Raw genomic sequence first — 20352 nt, forward strand, 5'->3', positions numbered from 1 at the left:
GATCATTCTTTTCTGTGAACCATCCCATTATCTTTTGACTAACATTGCAACGAGGCCTCTGTGTATGATACAGGCAACCCAGTGAACGCCTGCGTCTTGTTAAAGAAAAGACTTTAATTAGAAGCTATGGCTTCTCTTAAATACGGTCATTTAAAAAAAGGATTCTCTTAAATATGCCGTCAAGGATACTCTTAAATGAGGTCACTTAAAATATGGATTCTCTTAAATATGGTCAAAGATACTACTCTTAAATACGGTCATTTAAAACATGGATTCTCTTAAATATGGTCAAGGATACTCTTAAATGCGGTCATTTAAAACATGGATTCTCTTAAATATGGTCAAGGATACTCTTAAATGCAGTCATTTAAAACATGGATTCTCTTAAATATGGTCAAGGATACTACTCTTAAATACGGTCATTTAAAACATGGATTCTCTTAAATATGGTCAAGGATACTACTCTTAAATACGGTCATTTAAAACATGGATTCTCTTAAATATGGTCAAGGATACTCTTAAATCCGGTCATTTAAAACATGGATTCTCTTAAATATGGTCAAGGATACTACTCTTAAATACGGTCATTTAAAACATGGATTCTCTTAAATATGGTCAAGGATACTCTTAAATGCGGTCATTTAAAACATGGATTCTCTTAAATATGGTCAAGGATACTCTTAAATGCAGTCATTTAAAACATGGATTCTCTTAAATATGGTCAAGGATACTCTTAAATACGGTCATTTAAAACATGGATTCTCTTAAATATGGTCAAGGATATTCTTTAATACGGTCAATTAAAAAAAAGGATTCTTTTAAATATGGTCAAAGATACTAGATACTATTACAAAAATTTCTCTTAAATATGCGGCCAAGGATAATTAAAACAAGACGCTCTTGGTCGTGCACCGGGTTGCCTAATGTGCGGGTATGCTGCAGCTGTGTTTTACCACCAGCAAGTATAAACATTTTCCAAGTATAGCCAGCGTTATTATGCAAAGTAAATCATCACAATGCTAATTCATTTTGTGATTCGAATGTAATGTATTTTGAACAGCATTAGAATAATTAGGTTTACTTGGAAAACATGTTTTAAAATAGGTTTATTTTTCTCGAACCGCGACTGTTGACTTCAGGGTCAATCGCTGGTCAAACTGTACTGTACAATCCAAGAAACCCGAGGCGTAGTCTTGCTTTTAGAGTACACTACAGCTCCCAAAGTGTTTATATTACAGTACGGAGACATGAGCAGTCGTTCTATATTGCTTTCATAAATTATATTTCAATGATTTTGCGCGAGCGTGTCTCTGTCCTCCGATTTAAACACGATAGCCAGCCAATCAGCAAGCGCTTTTTATGTCAAATATTTTATAAATGAGCGATACGGATTGGTCAAGAGATGGAAACCTTGGAATCTTGGAAAACAAACCAAACCAAACCATGACCTTGGCCACACAAAAAATCCTGTATCTGCTTCTGTAGCTTGTCTAGAATATGCATCTAATGTATAAAGTTCCAAGCTGTTATCTATACTCAGCAGACAGCCATACAGGAATTTACATGTAAAAAAAAATGATCGGAATGTACAAAATGGATTATCACTCCTTGGAAATCCCAATCTTTGAACGATTTTGTCTATCCTCTGACATAAGCAGGATAGCCAGCCAATCAGCGTGCGCGTTATATCTCAAATATTTCATTACTAAGGAATATAAAACGATCTTGCATGTCTCTGTACTGTGATATAAACACGCTGAGCTGTACAGCATGAGAAACAAGCTTTTAAAAACACCAGGTATAGCCAAGCACAAGTGTACATGTCATTTGGTATAAAATTCTTTATTATACAAATAAAAATTGATAATAATCGCTTAACATTTATGTATGAGATAAGAAAAGTTTATTGTAAACATGTATATTGCGAAACATTCAATTCTTTGATTGCACCTTAAGTCTTCGTGGCCATGTTGGTGCCATTTAACAAAATATTTGTCATTTGCATCGGCACCACAATGGCCGCTTGGGAATGCTTGCAACCATCAATATGGAAGTTGATGTTTTTCAGTGAATAGTAAACTAAACAATAAGTAGTACAGAGACGAAATGGATACTTAAAGTAAAGAATTTGTTTGATGGCGTTGCTTTACGAATAGTCTGTACATTGTCAGGTATATTCAATATCTTCCTTTTCCGAAGAATCACGGTTAAAACCATTCTTAGTTGCCCGAGTGTCCTATAATAAATATTTTCCAGATCAGAATATGGTAATATAAGAAATATTAATTCATTCCATTCTTAATCTTAGTTAATTTTAGACTTGGTAATTCAGTTAAATAGAATCTTAACTTTGAGTGCTGCTTTTTGATCATACATGTCTGTTGTCAGTGTTGTCCAGTGAGGCTTAAAGGTGTGAATGAATCCCCCTCCTCTTTTTAATCTTATTACATCAACAATAAGAATGTGAAGGATACGAGTCCCCCTTTCTAAGGGTCTGACTTCCTAAAGTGAATTTTTTATAAACATCAAGTCTGAGAATCAAATTCTTTGCATTATTAAAACTACATTAGTAGTTACAGTATTAGTACTACATTTAGTGCACGCACTAAAACCGTGAACATTAAATAGTACTAATTAGTACTATTTCATACAGAATCCTTTGTTTTCTATTGTTTAATTATCACTATTTAGTGCTAAAAATTAGTATTTGTTTCACGGATTCAGTGTGAGCACTCTATTATAAGATTTAAAAAATTTTCTAGTGAGAATAAGTTAATGCCTGGCTTCCAGCTTCCAGTATCTAAATGTATATTTACAATGAAAAATTGTCCTTAGCTGAAAAGGTACAGTAAAAATATGTTAAAGTTGTTAATAGGCTTATTCCGAGGTGACTATGACACTTTCTTTGATCTGTTTCATTTGTTTGACAATTTTCCTTGCTGTTTCTAACTTGTGTCCTCTGTGCTCTTCAGCTTGTAGCGTGTCACACTGTCATTGAAAATTATACATCCAATAAGGTGATAATGATTGCTATGGCTGCTCATAACCTGCAATCTATGGTCTGTACTCTTAATGAACATGGAATGGCATCAGCATATGATCCAAACTCAAGTGGAACCATGAGTACAGCAAGTGGTTTCACTGCAAAGTTGGGATCATATGTTGACGCCATTCCATGATTACAGACCATAAAAGGACCACAAGAGGGACCCCACAAAATTCACTTATGCACATTTTTTCAACATTTTTTAGTGATTGAATAAATATATGGAAAGAACGTGCACTTGATGACGTCAGCTTATTGGTCTGTCCTATTATTGATGATGAAAAATAGCCAATCAGCATGCAAGAAATTAACTATTTTTTGGTCAAATAGTATATTTACACTTACCTCCTCGTCTGTCACGTCAGTGAATTCTGCCTCTGGGATTGTATAATCAAGATTCAAAACTTGATTTAACCTACTCTTGTCTGATATTCTGTTTAAAGTATGAGATTAATATTCAATAAATGATTTAATCCTGAAACACAAACACCCTTTAAGTCAACTTACACTTCTGCAAATCTTGTTAAAGTGTCTTGTTGCCACTTCATAGAGTCAGTATTTTTGACATCTTTGGAAACCTAGGTACAATGAAAATACTATTAGAGCAATAACTCTTGCAGAAAGAGCAAGACAAAAAAAAAACAAAAAAAAAAAACACAATGTACCTCATGTTGGTAGCCAAAATCTGACCAGTCATAAACAAGGACCTTGCAATCATGACTCCTACATAATGAGATAAGAAATACATGAAAACAGTTTTGGGATCAAGCATGTCTGGTTGGAAGTATCTTGCTGCAACTGCTGCTGACATGGCTAAAAATACATTGTATCTGCCAGTCAAAAGACAACGTCCAGCAAAATGCTGGTCCTCTCTTAAGAAAAAACTGGTCACATTGACTGGTCACACACAGTCTGATATAGTTGGTCTCCATGTCCTGCTATTGAGCAGCCATTATTATTTGGCTAAGTGAAGGGTTAATATGAAAACGGTGTGACTTTTTGGGGGTGATTTTTAGAACTTACACAAATTTTCCCAAAATTGCACCAAACAATTTGTTTTCGCTTAACATTGACATTTGAAATCTATTTTTCCAGTATTTCCTCTGGAAAAGAATGAAATCCCTCTATAGTTACACACCATCTTTGTTCGACAGCCGATCACTCGTCTGTAAAATCACGTTAATTTGCATATTACATGGTGTCCTTAGCAAATTAAATTAACAAACTAGTGTGTGCTCTTAGCGTTGTGTCTTTAAATCCTGTAAAAATTAGTGCAGGTGGTGTCATTCATAATTGGTCAGATGCCTTTTCAAACTACATGCCAATGATACTTTTCTTCAACAAAGTCCTGAGGGCAGTCTGATTTTTCAGAACAAGTTTTTATTATATATTTTGTAAGTATCTGCCTGCCCTCGCGGTCCAGTATCCTTTGCTGCTAAACAACAAAACAAAACGATTACAAAAACAAGTAAAATAAAATACGGGAGAAAAATAAATAAGATGTTTACCGTCCTATAGTCGGTCCGGATAGGGAAAAACTGTGTCCTCGCTCTTGAAAACGAACCTTGGCCTAACTGCCTTGGTCCGTATATTCAAGACCTCGGGCACAGTTTTTCCCTATCCGGACCTCCTGGCCAGTAAATAACATATATTTCTTACAATTATTTACCTCATTTCATTCAACATGTTCTTATATGCTTTATCTAAGCCTCTGAGATATGCCAGAGGTATTCCTCCTTCAAAGTCCTATAAACATTTTATTACAAATATATATTGATATTTGGTAGTGATATTTCTTTCTGGGAATCAAGGGCACCTCACCTCTGGGGTCTCAATTTTGATCTTTGGCTTTGGTATCACATGCAATTAAAGTTTTGTTAGGTCTTTCCCTTGAATCAGAGTATTTCTGAGGGTTCGTAACTTTTCCTCCCTCCGCAAAACCTAACCAGCTAAATTTCAATTTGATTAATGAATTAGCAATGTCTTGACTTTGATGAGTCGAGAGGTGGTTCAGTCAAGCCTTTTTTACTGCAGGGCTCCAAAAACATTTTGTAGAAGCTGACATGAATATTTAGCAATTAGTCTCCAAGCCCCAATGGGCTATGAGTCAATAGGTCATGAGGCCAAAAATTGTTTTAGTAGTAGGTCAAATATATAGATGCAAATTTGGTTTTGAAAGCCAGCACTTTTCTCTACTAGTAGAACATAACTTATAGCCCAGTAGTAGCTCATCCAATCAGAAAGCAGCATTAATGTTAGACCACTAGTTGGATTTGATTAATATTGATTAGACTTACCCTTCCTCTTCCATGGATTCTTTCATTACATGTTTCTGGTGATGCATCAATGTATATCAATATATGTGGTACAGGAACAGCTCTCAGGGCTTTGGTCTTCAGTTCATTATAGTACTGGTAGCCTGTATTATTGGTAATTACAAAATAATTAATGACTTTCCTTCAAAAAAAATTTCTTTTCCAAGACTGAGATTGACATGTTCAGGAATAGACAAAATTAGCTTGGGCATAATTTCCCCCATATCAGACCATGTGTCATTCCTAAATTATCATTTATATTTTAATGGTTGTGCATGAAAAGAAACAAATACAGTATGAATAACCACTCAGAAAAAGAATCTTATTCTTTAGGGAATGACACAAGGTCTAAAATGGGAAGACATTACACCCAAGGGAAAGAGGTCAATATGTGGTATTGTATAAGATAATTAAATGATAACAGTTTGAATGTAGAAATTGACTATAACCTCCCTCAAATACAATCTCCATTGCTCTGTCCACCCCTTCCCTCTAATCATAGCCTGCACAGTGGTGCATTGTCCTCTCCTCCATAGGTCCCACCCCCAATTTGGGCTGCTACACAGGCTACTCCAATCCTAGGGGAATTGATAAAACTTATTAATACCTTCTTCAGAAATAGAGCCTTCCTGAAAATTCACATCAGCAAAAACACAATCACTGAAAACTGATCTGTCCAGCAAGACACCTTGTCCTGTGTACAAATGAAATTAAATGAAATAAGTGGAAGGTGACTGGAATGTTATGGAAAAGCTTAGGGAAAGTCCCTAAAAATGACGAGAGGTGTCATTTTAAAACGCAAACGCAATATTAATTATTAAAACAAAAACAAGCTTATAAAATTTAATTATTAGAATAAAAGCAATTAAAATTGGTTAAAACATTGAAAAAAATGAAAAGAGCTAAATAAACCTTTTAAAAAAGTATAATTGAAATTCTTCTAAAAGAATTTCATAGTATTTTTTACCTGTTTCAAGAAGATGTTTAGCAGCTTTGATGTACATACGAAATCTCTGGCGAAATATCCATAACTGTAATTTTAATGCGTATCTCTTGGGATCTTCGTAAAACTTCGCTAAATAAGGGTTCTTTGTTGTAGGCTCCAAGAAAAGCTTGTAGTCCAGCTTTCTTGCCAGTTGACAAGCTAAAGTTGTCTTACCAACTCCAATATTTCCTTCTAAAATAATCAGCTTCGCAGTGGATGACGATTGCATCGTAAAGTTTACGCTGGAATAACGACAAACTTGGCTTCTTGCGAGTCCTATCATCTTCTTCCTACTCTTACTGACTCGAACTTTTCTAATAGCAGACACTGAAGAATAGAAAAACAGTTCTCTTTGAAAATAACGGAGCATAGCTAGCAATATCCCACACATATACAAAACATTTGAATTAATAGAAAAGGAAAGAAGAAGTGGAGCCTTTGCTTTTCGTGTTGGAGTCTATTTTTGGCGCTTCTTTCTGTTTCTTGTGTTCTCTTAATCTTGGAGGTACTTTAAACCAAAAGGCAAGAATTTACCTCAGGTAAGGGAGCTCTGGGTGTTTATAGTCTACATCACGAAGTGAAAGTGATAAACTCGAAGCTCTGATGTGTCAAGGCGTGCTTCTTGTAATGGATCTCAAGGTCTATAAGAAATGCCATTGTGAATCGTTCGAAGAACGATGAATTCTGACACTCTTTGCCACAAAACCCATTGTATTTTTGAAAAAAGTCGAACCTAACACAGGTGCTTCGACAGTTCGTTTTTAGTAATGGCGGACCGCAAAAGACTGGGAGAATTGGAAGGAGTATTTCATTGGATAAAAGGGTTGGATTTGAACTCACCTCTTTTCCCTCGCTTTGCCTTCTTCATTCAAATTCTCCTTATGTCCCGCCAAAACAACCGCTGGCCTGGATACCAAGCAACGATATCGAATGTCGAATGAGAATCGAATGTCGAAGGAATCGAGTGTCGAATCAATTTTATTTGCAATTTCTATTGCTCAATAGAATATATTAATTAAAAAAAAACCAGTGAAGATAAAAAGGTAAATTTTATACCGTGAAAAGGTGAAAAAACTTACTGACGTTTCGGACGCTAGTCCTTCGTCGGAGTTGAAAGAGCCTCTTTTACTCCGAAACGTCAGTAAGTTTTTTCATCTTTTCACGGTGTAAAATTTACCCTTTTATCATCACTGTTTCATTAGGAACACCGAAACAGCTCACGCTAGTTTTTAGCTAGTTATCTCCTCTCTTTATTTTAAAAAGAATTTTTTATAAAAATTTAAAACATTTTTTTAAGTGTAGAGCTCTTCTTATTTCTATTCCCCCTAGACTGCTATTTATATAAAGGTCGAACCATAGGAATCTTTTTATGGTATGAATATTTATTTTAGATTTCTATTATAAATTTAATATTTTTTTCCGAGGAAATATTAATAAAAATACGGAGGTAACGGACACGAACTTGGGATTCCTGTGATAACGATAATGCTTGGTCACTCAGCATCATAATAATTTTATTTATTTACTTAGTAGCAGGTCATTCATTTTTGCGTTTATTAGATATCTTCATACTTACTCTCTGAAATCAATGGATTCTAAAAGAGTTCACCTTTTGGTAGCTCAGTTTTTATTTGAAAATAACTACAAGAATGCTTTGGAAGCTTTCACTCGAGAAAGGTATGTATCGGCCCACAGGAAGCCCGCGATAGCAGTCGTCAGTCATTACAGGATCTTATTTTTGGTGCGTTTCTTTCCTTTAGTGGTTTTGATTACGAAGAAAATAATTCTATGAAGACTTCAGAACTAATATCAGTTCTAGGTAAGAATATCATTTCCTTTTTTAGGAAAGTGGATGCCTGACAAAGTTGCTATTTCATTTTGGTCCTGATTTTCTTTGTTGGGGATACGTCTAGTATAGGACACGTCTGTGCGCGTGATGGGTGCATGAGTGTGTGTATTGTGAAGGGGGTAGGGGTGGCTGATATTAGACTTTTCGTTTTTTTACGGGAGATTGGGGGGCAGGGTGTATTTTTTATATACTCTCTAAATTTTACACAATTTTTAGTGTATTTTTTCTTTTATTGAATTTGAAGATGAATACAAGGAATTAACAAGGAAGCATGTGACAAATAAAGTTGTAGTGAGTAATACAAAATTTAAAGCAAGAAAATCTAATATTCAACCCTCATGGGAAAGAATAAAAAAATTAAGACCTTGTTTGTGAAGTCAGAAATTGAATTTTTTAATGAAGATTTGTAAATATAAATACCTATTAATTATAATAAAAACAATGTAGAACATGAAGGCATGGGAAGATAATTGCATTGAGTACCCTCCTCTCCAGCTGATCTATCTATTGCATATTTATGATTATTTATGATTTTTTAAATTTCTTGAAGGAATTTCTTCCTGGGAATGGGAACTATGCAAAAGAGGTATGATTTGTAAAAAAAATTACTCATTTATCCTTTCATGAGACCATATTTTTGTTTAGCATATTCGTGGAAAACTTTTCTGGGGGTGGGGGAGGGATCGGAGAGGGGAGGGGGGCATATATCATTAATCTTCCATCCACATAGGAGAATATTTTAAGCAATCCTTTACTAGCTAATATTTACTAAATGTTCATTAAATAATTGGGTTTGATCTTTTAGTTGCTGCTGTCAATTCCTGATCTTGTTGGTGGAGAAAACATACTAGCAGTCAGAGTTACAGCCAATGGAGGTAAAATATACTACACTGATGGGTCAATCTAGACTCCTTAGTTTGGTATTCAGTGGTGTTTAATTGTAATATCTCAAAAATATGACCACCAAAATTTAATATTTATGCCCCTTTATTCCTTTGCAACATTTGAATTCATCATTAAATTTGGTCTTAAAAATTGTGATCTAAACGTTATTAGACAGTCACCTTAATTAACCCTTTGACTCCTACGACGCCCGAAACCGCCCGTAACAAAAACCGTCCGTATTTCCTACGACGCCCGAAACCGCCCGAAAAAAGGACGCGCCAGAAAAAAAATTCCCCCTCCCCCCCATAGGCTTTTTGTTTGTTTTTATCGCCATAACAATAAACGTCATTAATTAACCAATCAGATGGCGCCTTTTGCGCATATTTTTTCACTATAATTAGGAAATCCACGAGGTGTGAATTCAAAATATTTTTGCGCTCGCGCGGAGACACAAAAACAACCATAACATAGCAAATAGTGTTGAAAACAAATTTAATTTAGAGGCAGAATTTAAAGATTCATGAGATGAAAGCAGCTTATGTGGTTTTGAAGAAGAAGCAGAAGGAATAAAAGAACATTTAGGCGATTCAGATGTGGATTTTTATGGACTTAGAGAGCGAAGAAGAAGATGAGGATTCAAGTTCACAAGATGGCGACCCCGATGAAGAAGAATGGACGAACGGACTTACAATTTCCAGGCTTTGAAATGACTTAAGAATAAACTTTCCCTTGCCAGCCGTACCACAAGAAATGGAAGTTTGCTCATCCTTTGTTGGAGATGATTTATTTGATCTGAATGTCGCCGAAACGAACCTTTACGAACGACAGAATTTGACAGCCTTCCCGTGTACGCTTCGTCTTGCAAAATTCACCGAGTAGTTTACGCGCTTTAGTGAGAAGTATTTTCAGCGTTCTTTTCGTAAAACTCGTATAGGTATTCATTTTGGTTCCTTATAGAGGTCCCTATATGAAATTCTTTTCTTTTATTTCATTTTTTTGAAGTTAGACAATGGGTAATCTAAGGTAAGACAGGTAAGTTTAAGCGAGTCTTGCAAAGCAACCGCCATTAGCTGTTTTTTTCGTTGACTCGTCTCACACCAATAAGAGAACATTTCGCTTCATCCGGATAATGCAGGTAAGCAATTTATTGAGAAGATCAATGGGAGGAAAAAAGGATGTGTCCAGTGGAAGAAAAGAGGAGAAAAAACACCCAAGGGACGACCAAATGAGACTATCTTTGAATTCCTTCAGTGCGAAATATGCCTTTGCATGATAGACTGAATACGGCAAGACGGCTGAGCTGCTTTCATCTCTCTAGTCTTTATTTTCTTTTTTTCCACTCCTGTGAATTAAAACTCCAAACCGAAATAATTTACTGTTGTTCCTTCAATTTGGATGTGATTTGGAATTATTTTGACCCAATGTTTAGATATTATTTGCTTTTGTTTAGTGCTCGTACGAAATTGACAGTTGGAAGACATTCGTCAAAAAATTGTGTTTGGCATTTTTGAACTTCTCATTTTGGACTTTTTAAAATATTTTTGGTAAAATATTTGGCACCATTTGGTCCTCTGTTCACCTCATTTTTGAATAAACTTTATTTGGAAGCTATATCTTTTGTCTGTATTTACTGCGCATAGGGTTTATTTTACGCGTTATTTTTTGTTATGCATTCTTGAAAAATGTCCAGGGACAGGGGGCAGTCCGCGCGCTATTTCCCCAGGAGTCAAAGGGTTAATATAAGATTGATTTCCAGGTAAAATAATATTGTAAATTGTCTCAAAAATTGTCTATATTGAAGCTGATTATTTTGTTCCCAGCAACAGGGCTTAAAATAACTGCCAGACATCAGACAATGCAATGGCGGATCCAGGACTTTAAGAGGGGGGTTCATTTTTGCAAATCTCGGACCCAATGAACCCCCCCTAAATCTGCCACAGCAATGTCCACCCAGAATTGCACTTTCTCCAATGACATCTGTGCCTTGCTAGTCATTTTGACTTGCGCATGCAGTAATATTGAGCCAGAAATGAAGTATGACCGAACTAAAACTAATTTGCCCCATCATCATGAATGGCCACTTACCGGCCATTATTTTAATCCCTGCAGCAAGCAGAAGTAATATTTTTCTTTCCCTTCTTAAAGGAAGAGCAGGCCAGGGCATTTAATAATTATTTTGCCTATGCGTTCAGATCTTATCGCAGGATCAACTCAAGGGTTGTTATCAGTTGTAACATTAAACACACCTCTTCCCAGTGATGAGACTATGCTGCCATTTCCATCGATGATCGAGCTTCATTCAGCTGGAATCATTGCTTTGGACATTCATCCAGTTAAAAAGTGTGTTTCTTTTTTTCATTATATATATTATACTTAACTCTTTGTCATGTTTTTTGTGAAAAATGACCTAAAAATTAAGTAGGTGTTTGGTTTTGCATAGGTCTAAAAATGGTAAAAAATGACAAGGAAATTGCAGAGATTGCAAATTTCCTTTGGTGACTAAAATCGCTTTGACTTCATGCTCCTTGAATTATGGAGCCATTTTTTTAACTTTAAAGGGGCTTATGCCAAGAAAGAACATTTTATTTGAAAATGTTAGCATTTTTTGAAACTTGTCAAGCACCTAGTCTCCTATATGCAGATGCAGTTAATGTCGTATGCAACAGTGAGCATTGCATGACAACACTAATATAGCCGCTGGGTAGGAGACTATTATGCACCAAAATGTAAAATTGGATTATTTTTCTCCTTGCATAAATTTGAATAATCTTTGGTAAATCTATTGGATAATTGATCATATTGTTCTACTTTTGGTCATTGTTCCCATAAAGAGACATTATTCTCACTGGAAGCATGGACAGAAAGTGTTTGCTGGTAAAACTTTTAAATGCAGATGAGCATCATGTTCTTCAGACATTTGAAAATCATCAAAAGTAAGTAGAAAGTTACCTATGCTGAATTTTGTTCTTAATATCATTATATAAATTTAAAAAACTCATTAATAACTCATGAAGGAAACACAATAGAAATCATGACCATGAAGGAGGTTTTATATCTGATATAGATTCGTCTTCATTTGCATAAACTTTAACTTGGATTTTCTCTATCAAACTTGGTTCATTTCGTAAAGAATTCGGTACAGTATGAGAACATACATCAGGAGTTTCTTAAGCCGTTTAATAAACTCGCAGATCGTGTTTTATCGGGTCTAAAACCACTCGGCTACGCCTCGTGTTTTATACCCGATAAAACACTCCTGCTCGTTTATTAAACAGTACTTATTCTATTCTAACTGAATTTTATTCTTGATATTATTGTTAGTAATATATATTATATCTTTTAGATTTGTTGTCAAAGTGAGATGGTCATATTCAGGAAAGTATTTTGCCACAGCTTCTTATGATCAGTCTGTTTGCATTTACAGGTAATGTTCAGCAGAAATTTTCTCATTTGGCAAATAAATTCGATTTTTGTTGCTGTGAAAACCCTTCTCTCTCTGTCTAGTAGTAATGAGAGACAAAGAAAGGCAGAAAGTACCCTGGGTTGCCCCCTGGGGTCGGTACTCCCATATATGGACTATACGGGGATGATCTACTGAACAGGGTATGGTTTTTCGAGCTTCTTATCATAAACATGCAGGTATGCAATTTCACTCAAGTTCCAAGTTCTTCCTGAGTTTCCTGTCATATTCAGGGATTCTACTTTCGTATTGACCAAAACTGGTTATTATGGTCGTAAAAAAACGATACGCGAGATGACATGATAATTGAAACAGGAACTCAGTGCAATAAATTATATCTTTTGTCATAAACAGGGTCCACAAATTTGAGTTTTTTTATCATAAACAGGGTACCCCTTTCAGAATTCCAGCGGAACAACCCTACCCAAATTCTGGCGGAGTACCCCATCCCCCCCCCCCCCCCTGGGGTGGCCCTTTGCTTTATTATTGACAATGAAGATGCACTGGAACAAGAAAGCCTCAAACTTGCACCCATAGGAGAAGAAAAGCCTTCAGATTACTGTGCAAACCCTGAAACAGTGCAACCTCTAGGTGGATCAAAGTTAGGACATGGCTAACTCACAGGATGAAATTGGAATTAGCTTGTCATGCTTAGCAGAGGGAGGAAATGGGAGAAAAACCTGGAGAAAAACCCTCAAATTAAGGGAGAAACCGAACAAACTCTATACTCACATGTGATGCCAAGTCCAGGAATTGAACCCGACACCCCAGAGGTGAGAGGGGAGTGCACTTTCTGCTATGACACATCTTGATTCCCTTGATGCTGGTTGCTAATGTTTTTAAAGAGGGAATCAACAGTCCTGAAATATTCCTTGGCCAACTTGCCTTAGCAATTCCCATATGATTTCTTACCATATGAATGGAACAAATCAAGTAATTACTAACAACTATGTTGTCTTCCCAGAGAAATTTCTGGGGGAAATGACCTCAATTACGAACTTTGGAAACAAATTGAATATAAAGGTCAAGTGGAGGGGATTGCATTTCAAAAGGTGTGTATGTGTATCGGATCACAAACTACAAAACAAAGTTTGATTGGTTTTGTGGTTGGTTACAGTAGGTGGAGGCTTGATGCACTAAGAGGGATGTTTAATCGAAGTGCTATCATGACCTATCTTGTTGCAATGCTAAAGTATTTTGGTGGGGGGGGATTGAATCCCCTATACCCCACCTCCATGGTCTCAGAGGTCTTTGAAAACAAGAGTAATATGAACCATTCCTAAATTTTTTTGAGTGAAAATGAAACAGTGGTTCATGGTCACGTACATGAATTTGGGACTGTACTTAATGTAATTTAAATGACCAGCTGATCTGAGAATTTTTTTAGCCGATCAGAATTGAGAAAATTTGCAACTACTGAGGTGTCACTTTTCCTCTTGAAATCACAGATTTCCAGGCCTCCAAATGAAAAAAGCCGTGGTTAATATGCGCATGATAAAAGTGACAAAATAACTCATGAGTTTTATATTTTTACTCTAACAGCGGGCATGTTTTTATATTTCACTGATCAATTTCCCCACAGCCTTCATGACACCTTACTTTTTCATTGACGTCATTCATACGTCACTATTTCAGATCAGCTGTAATGTTTGCCATTTATTTTCTATATTTTTATTTTCAGAATAAGGATGTTATCCTTGTTTCTGTGAGAAATGACAATAACCTCCATGTTGTTAATTTGACTGGAGAAGAACCACAGGAGGTAAAGACCACAACGAGTTGTAATCATCCATCAAAATATTAGCTTGTGTTTGATTTAGAGGTTCATCATTAAGAATAAAGAACAGTGAACTTTTGGTGTGGGTTCGAAAGATCTGAACCCTGCACTCCCAAGGCAGCTATATATATAGGATGCAAAACTTCACTATAATCAGTGCTTTGCCTTGCCTCCCTACCCGGGCCCTTTACTTCACTACCATGTCCCTTCAGAAATTCCTGGATATAGCCTTGTCACTAATAAAAGAATTTTCCAAATTTTTTTCCTCCCTACCTTTTCCTTCGCAGGACAAACAAATCAACATGAATCTGCTGCAAGATGATTATGTTAGTTTTACAGCTATGGACATCAGCTGCAGTCCTGATGACAACTTTGTGCTAGTTTCAACTGGTAAGAATTATTTTTTGATAATTAGGCAGTGTCAACATCTCCCATTATGGTGAAATGGCGGGCCAGCATCTCGACTACTTTATTATTATTATTTATTATTAGGTGGCAAATTTTTCATGCTTGCTTATGAAGCAACAAACGTAACTTCGGCACCTCTTAGACCATACCAACAAGAAAATGAAACTGAGAAACCGAGTCAAACCCAATTACCCATTCATCACCTAGCTTGAGTCAGCCACAGGGAAATTACGCGTCTCTGTTAGATTAATTTCCCGTCGTTTATCAACACGTTTTCTTTTTTTTCCGGTTTTTTTTTTTCATCCTCGGGAACTCAGGGGCAAAATTCTGTTGAAGCGAGAAACGAGCGACGGAATATTACCAAAGGGTCCCGAGGATGTTTTCTTTTGGCGTAAAATCTAACGACCTCTTTGTATCTTTTCTCCGATACTGCTCAGATCAAGACAGACTTATTATTTTTGACTTACGCACTGGAAGCCAGGTATGGTATAGCTTAGTTCTTGTTTACGTGAAGGAATTTAAACGGAAAGGTATGCTTGCTTTTCATAGCCTTTCTAACTGGTCCACTCTATCGTGCCTAGTATGGAAGAATGAACCCTTTGAGAAAATTTTGCTTAACGTAAAAAGGCATACGGTATACAGTTACGGTTCGAGATCGACGACATGCGAGTAAGGGTGGTGTGGACATACTATGCCGTACACTGTGAGCTCGAGTGAGTGCCGTGGCGTACTCAGTTTTCACATTCATAGAGACTAGTCTATTCTTTGCCAGTCACTGCGCGGCACTTTCCCAGCACGGAATGGCACGTCGCCACCACTCCACTAGCCAGACGTCCTTTAAACCAATCACAGCGCCTAAGGTCACTGCTCATCCAATCGGAATGGCACGTTGTGGCATGGTCACGGCACGGTACTGTGAGTTTTTCACAGCCATACGAAATCGGCTTTAGATCATTATTTTCCAGTGTCTTTTCTGTGCTACTCTATGCATCAAAATAAGACAAATGCATGTAATAATGACCTTTTTGACATCGCTTCTTTTCCACTTTCCTTTTGGTTCTTTTTTTCCAGGTTGCTAATTTTTATGGCAGTCTTAACGACGAATATAGTCAACCAAGAAGTTGTTGGGACCCTTCAGCACAGTACATATACTCTGTGAGTCGTAAACAATTTTACAACTAGTCTCTTTGTATAAATAGTCATTATGAAATATGTACTAGCTGTTGTAAACCTGTGTCCCATGATCGGAAATTTAGGTTTCCATTTATGTATTATTTATAATTTTCCTCTTCTGATTTTACATGGCTATTTATACTTTTTCTTAAAACTCCAAGGTGGTGAGGGATGGCTAGTCGCCCATTCTACCACCAGGATTCACCATATAGAAACCGCACTTCTTTTTAATTTGCAAGCTAAAACATTTTCTCATGCCCGGGGGAGGGGGGGGGGGGTAATTCTTGACAGGCCTTATCACTGTATCAGTTTTGCTTAATTTAGGGAAGACTACGACACTTGCTTTATCTAATTTTCTTCCTCATTTTCAGACCTCTCAAGACAAGAGTATAATGGTGTGGGAGATATCCAGCCAAAAGGTTGTGGAAAAACTAGAGGGACACACTGGCATAGTGGTAAGGACTGAAGGAAATTTGGAACCCTTAAAGCTCAGGTTAAACGTCGAACTCCAAATGAGCCCAACCTATTTGTAACAATGGATAACAAGGCGGTCTTCCTCTTTGATTACATTAGGCTCGACTCATGTGAAGTTTGACGTTCGACACGAGCCTTAGTGTTCACTTTCAGTTAATGTAATTTTATTAATCTTCTAATGTAATTTTATTAGTCTTCTAATGCGTTAATGATACGCGGTCGTGCGATTTTGTAATCGCGCGTTTGATTTACGACACGAAGTTCAATTACCACTTAATCATATCCTTTTTGTAATCATACACAAGAAAAAGACACAATAAAGAGTGCAGAATAATCAACTAAATGTAGTAGAACTAAATGCGAATAAAAAAAATATCTAAGAAAAAAAATTTTTTTTGTTGATTTTTTTGTTTTATTTTGTTTTATTTTATTGTTTAAAAAAATTATTTTTTAGGATGCGATTAAGAGCTCCTAAGGATGCAATTTGGGAATTAATCGCACTCCTTTGAACCAATCAGATTGCATGATTTGGTAGTGATTACAAAAAGGATATGATTAATATTGTAATGTAATTTTATACTGAATTTTACGTGATACATGCAGGAAGTGATTACCGGTCCCACATGACTAAACAAAAACGGCGATCCAGAGAAAAACCCTCGAAGCACAGACGAGAACAAACAAGCAACTCACAACTCAGCAACTCACAACCACAAACGACACCGAGTCTTAGAATCGAACCCAGGTCGCATTAGTGGTGAGGGCGGCAACGCATAAGCAGCCCACCCGTGCTTTTTAAGTACCTTTTGGGGTTTCAACTCGTATTTTTAATGACTTTGTTTTTTGCTTTTTTTCGTCCACAGAGAGACTTATGGTACTGTGAACCTCTCTCTGTGTTAGTATCCTGTGGATTCGATGGCTCAGTTCGGTTTTGGAACAATGGACACAAGGATGAAGTCAGTTAACAACAATTTTCTTGACTTCACTAGACATCATTTTCTGTACGGAATTTTCATCAGCTGAGTTTTCAATGAGTTTTCAATAGAATTCTTTATATGGCTGACATCACATGGTAGTCAGTGTTTGACCACCATTTGGAGCAGATATTGAGATTCAAAGACTTTCAATAGCTGAAAACCGACCCAAGCAATCGTGAATGAAAAATAACCGCTAAATATTTTACTAATAAATAAAGGGAATGATTTGGGAATAAACAAAAAATACAATATAAAAGGGGAAATGAATTTTTTTAAATAAACACCCAAGTGCAAAATCGTTGTCGTATAAAATTGAATAAATATAAAATAAATATTTTTGACTTTCACATTTTGATTTTAAAGCCCCCTAAATTGATGTAAACTTTGAATTTCCGACCGACAACGTTTTTTAGAATATGTGTATACCAACAAAAAAAATATCGAAAAGCATCTACCTTCAAAACAGTGAAATAATTAGATCAGTTTTGCTAAAAAAGTAATTAATTCGTGTTTGTTTTTGTTTTTTATTTTTATATGTGACAACGTTCCTTCAATTAGGTGTATATATAACGAAATGTGAAAAATATAGATATATATTATGAAAAGAATAGTGTACGTGGAAGTCGAAAACCTTCTTAGTTCATCTGATCAGGTTTTGATGCTTGTTTTTTTACCTGATGTGTTTTAATGAAGTTACATCGCCCTACTGACGCAATGAGTAGTTTTAAGCCAATTAAAACCATCATTTATTATTTTATAACGTCAATTATCTTGACTTTGAAGGATCATTCATAATTTACTTTCTACCAGAAATTATTTTTTATTTTTTTCAATTTAAACTCATTATTTTACTTTCTGGTCTTCTCGCATACGCCCCTTTGATAGGTCAGTACAGTAATTTTTACCATAAGTTTAAATCCTTAAGCCGCGTTTACACTAGCGATTTTTGCGGCAATTTTTGCTGCGATTTTTTTGCGATTTTGTCCATAATAAATAATGGTAAAGAATTTACTTACTCGTAAAGGTTTTTTTCAGGATACCAAGATTTTCCTAGACTAATGTCTCTTTTGAAGGATGAGACAAAAGATTTCATATTTTCGAAAATTGCCACAAAAATAGCAGCAAAAATCGCCGTAAAAATCCGCGCCAGTGTAAACGGGGCTTTAGAAGTAATCCAATTATCAATAAGAAAGCAATGCCTGAAAAGCAACTAAATTCTAGAAATGTCAATGTCAGTGTGTAAGGAGAGTAACGAACTCAATCTCGTACCCAGAGTTTCTATTTCTTACTGCGCATGTCGAAAAAATAATATTACTTCGTCAAGCATGCGCAGTATAAAATAAAGTCTCTGGGTACGAGATTGTGACTTAATGAATTTCACTGAAATGAGTTGATTTTACACACCAGCCCTCGGCCTCTTTATTCTCCCTCTTAAAGCTTTAAAGCGCAATTGGAATTTGTGAATTATAAATATTGCTCACTCGCAAAGCATTCTGGTCGATTGAAATTGTTTGCGGTTATTGGTCGTGAATGTCATGGACAAATTTAAAAAGTTTTTCATTTGTGTTATTAATTTCGTCCCTCATTCCAAATTGATTTTTTTTTCTCAATATATTTCAACCTTTTTTAATGTTGCGGTACTTGTATTATCTTGAAATAACGTTATTTTGTCTCTCGCAACCTCTAAGCAGGAACTCAACTCTTCAAGTGTAGCCAGTCAAATCTTGGCCGTTCCCCTAGGCGCCGCATGAACGTACTCTGCCGTCTTTGCCCGATGTTTCTGGCTACTTTCGTTCGTGTTAGTTAGAAGATTATTTCGGTCTCAAAAATAACAATCAATTTGTTTTAGTTTTTATATTTACGGCTTTTCAAGTATCAAAGTGGCCGGGCCTCCTGTGGTTATATGCCCCTTCTTCCAAATATTGGCCTTTCTATTTCTCTCGTGAATGACGTTATTATAAGAATACTGAGTAGCAGATGTAAGATGTTATTGCTTTCTTCATAAACATAATGATGTGCGTATTCTTACAGATTTAATTTTCTCCGCCAAAATTGCTCAATTAATCCGGAGAAGCATTGCTGAATAATTCAACAGAATGGCTTCTTGCTCAAAATCTTAGAATTTATAAAATAAAATAATATAAAAACATACCCATAATTGAGGATTTTTATTCAACCATTGCTGGTTTTTTGATTGTGGCTAGGGGATATTTTTACAAGTGTCTTTCATTTATTCTTTGCATGGGATCATTTGCAGTAGATCCTATCTGTGTTTATCTTTTGGTCGATCTTGTCTGAGTCTGTGTATTGAGTCTGACAGATCATTCACTCAAAGTGGCATAATTCATGTCATTATAAAACTCCTTATAAATAAGGTAATTAGGAAAAAGAACTTTTTAGGTTTCTGGGATTTCTGATTTCGTGATCTTTGCCATATTAGATCAAGAGTCTAGAAAAGTCGAAATTAATATACTATGAATAGTAGTGAGTGAACTGAAGGGAATTCATAGAAATAAAAATAGAAAATTTTAACGAGGATTTGCATTACATTTTCCCGTGTCGGATACTAAATAATTCATCTCCAATAATGTACTCTGTCAAATGCTTCCTGTAAAACAACATAAAATTTCTGTTTACCTAAAACGAATTATCACAAAAGTTCTACTTCATATCAGGGAGCCAAGAATTTTTTTTAGGCTTTATAGTTGTAATCTTTAACTTTGCGGAGAGAAAAAAATCTTAATTTTCTAGACCATGAAAGATATGAGACGAGTTAGTGAGGTTCCTTTTTGCTTTTGTATGAATTATCATGAGAGTTGTTTGTTGTGGCGCTGGGGATGTAATTCATTTTCAAGGGTTTGGTTGTGGATTTGATTTGCATATCAAATCTTCGGTCTCGGCAAATCTCTAAAATGGGGAACCAATCGAACTTACGCGTCCTGATTGGTCCAAATGTAAACACGTCATAAAATATGCTAATTATTTCTGGGCTGGTAATATCTT

The 20352-nt window shown here is 35.9% G+C and overlaps 2 protein-coding genes across 4 annotated transcripts; one reads left to right on the forward strand and one right to left on the reverse strand.

Annotated features, from left to right (window-relative positions):
* Nucleotides 1-1826: 1826 nt before the first annotated feature.
* LOC116296720 (deoxyguanosine kinase) lies at nt 1827-7235 on the reverse strand. Of its 3 annotated transcripts, none has more exons than XM_031704785.2 (9): nt 7187-7235; nt 6329-6673; nt 5969-6055; nt 5344-5465; nt 4716-4792; nt 3712-3769; nt 3554-3624; nt 3392-3479; nt 1827-2988 (listed from the first exon to the last, which is right to left on the reverse strand). In XM_031704785.2, the coding sequence occupies exons 1-9, from the start codon at nt 7212-7214 to the stop codon at nt 2878-2880; spliced, it is 987 nt and encodes a 328-aa protein (XP_031560645.1). In that variant the 5' UTR covers nt 7215-7235; the 3' UTR covers nt 1827-2877. The 3 variants fall into 3 exon arrangements, with proteins under 3 accessions (XP_031560645.1, XP_031560646.1, XP_031560644.1); XM_031704786.2 differs by lacking the exon at nt 7187-7235 and adding an exon at nt 6881-7136; XM_031704784.2 differs by lacking the exon at nt 7187-7235 and having other exon boundaries at nt 6329-7136.
* Nucleotides 7236-7916: 681 nt separating this feature from the next.
* Nucleotides 7917-17645, forward strand: LOC116296700 (uncharacterized). The gene is made up of 15 exons (XM_031704759.2): nt 7917-8023; nt 8107-8165; nt 8440-8486; nt 8746-8781; nt 9001-9070; nt 11273-11420; nt 11912-12013; nt 12424-12504; nt 13505-13592; nt 14222-14302; nt 14605-14707; nt 15163-15206; nt 15797-15880; nt 16270-16353; nt 17236-17645. The coding sequence occupies exons 1-15, from the start codon at nt 7935-7937 to the stop codon at nt 17335-17337; spliced, it is 1218 nt and encodes a 405-aa protein (XP_031560619.1). The 5' UTR covers nt 7917-7934; the 3' UTR covers nt 17338-17645.
* The last annotated feature ends 2707 nt before the right edge of the window (nt 17646-20352 follow it).

This window comes from Actinia tenebrosa, unplaced genomic scaffold, assembly GCF_029948245.1.
Source record: "Actinia tenebrosa isolate PJP-AT-01 unplaced genomic scaffold, QUT_ActTen_1.0 PGA_scaffold4__44_contigs__length_22323623, whole genome shotgun sequence".
Classification (NCBI taxonomy): Eukaryota; Metazoa; Cnidaria; class Anthozoa; order Actiniaria; family Actiniidae; genus Actinia; species Actinia tenebrosa.

What these genes read in the sequence shown, in the direction of transcription:
- LOC116296720 (XM_031704784.2), bottom strand. Translation starts at nt 6,737, where the DNA reads ATGTGTGGGATATTGCTAGCTATGCTCCGTTATTTTCAAAGAGAACTG. An exon ending in GAATCCATGGAAGAGGAAGG is followed by an intron (nt 4,793 to 5,343) that starts GTAAGTCTAATC and finishes AAATGTTTATAG; the next exon opens with GACTTTGAAGGAGGAATACC. An exon ending in ATTTTGGCTACCAACATGAG is followed by an intron (nt 3,625 to 3,711) that starts GTACATTGTGTT and finishes CATTGTACCTAG; the next exon opens with GTTTCCAAAGATGTCAAAAA.
- LOC116296700 (XM_031704759.2), top strand. Translation starts at nt 7,935, where the DNA reads ATGGATTCTAAAAGAGTTCACCTTTTGGTAGCTCAGTTTTTATTTGAA. An exon ending in GAAGCTTTCACTCGAGAAAG is followed by an intron (nt 8,024 to 8,106) that starts GTATGTATCGGC and finishes TCTTTCCTTTAG; the next exon opens with TGGTTTTGATTACGAAGAAA. An exon ending in AGGGACACACTGGCATAGTG is followed by an intron (nt 16,354 to 17,235) that starts GTAAGGACTGAA and finishes TTTCGTCCACAG; the next exon opens with AGAGACTTATGGTACTGTGA.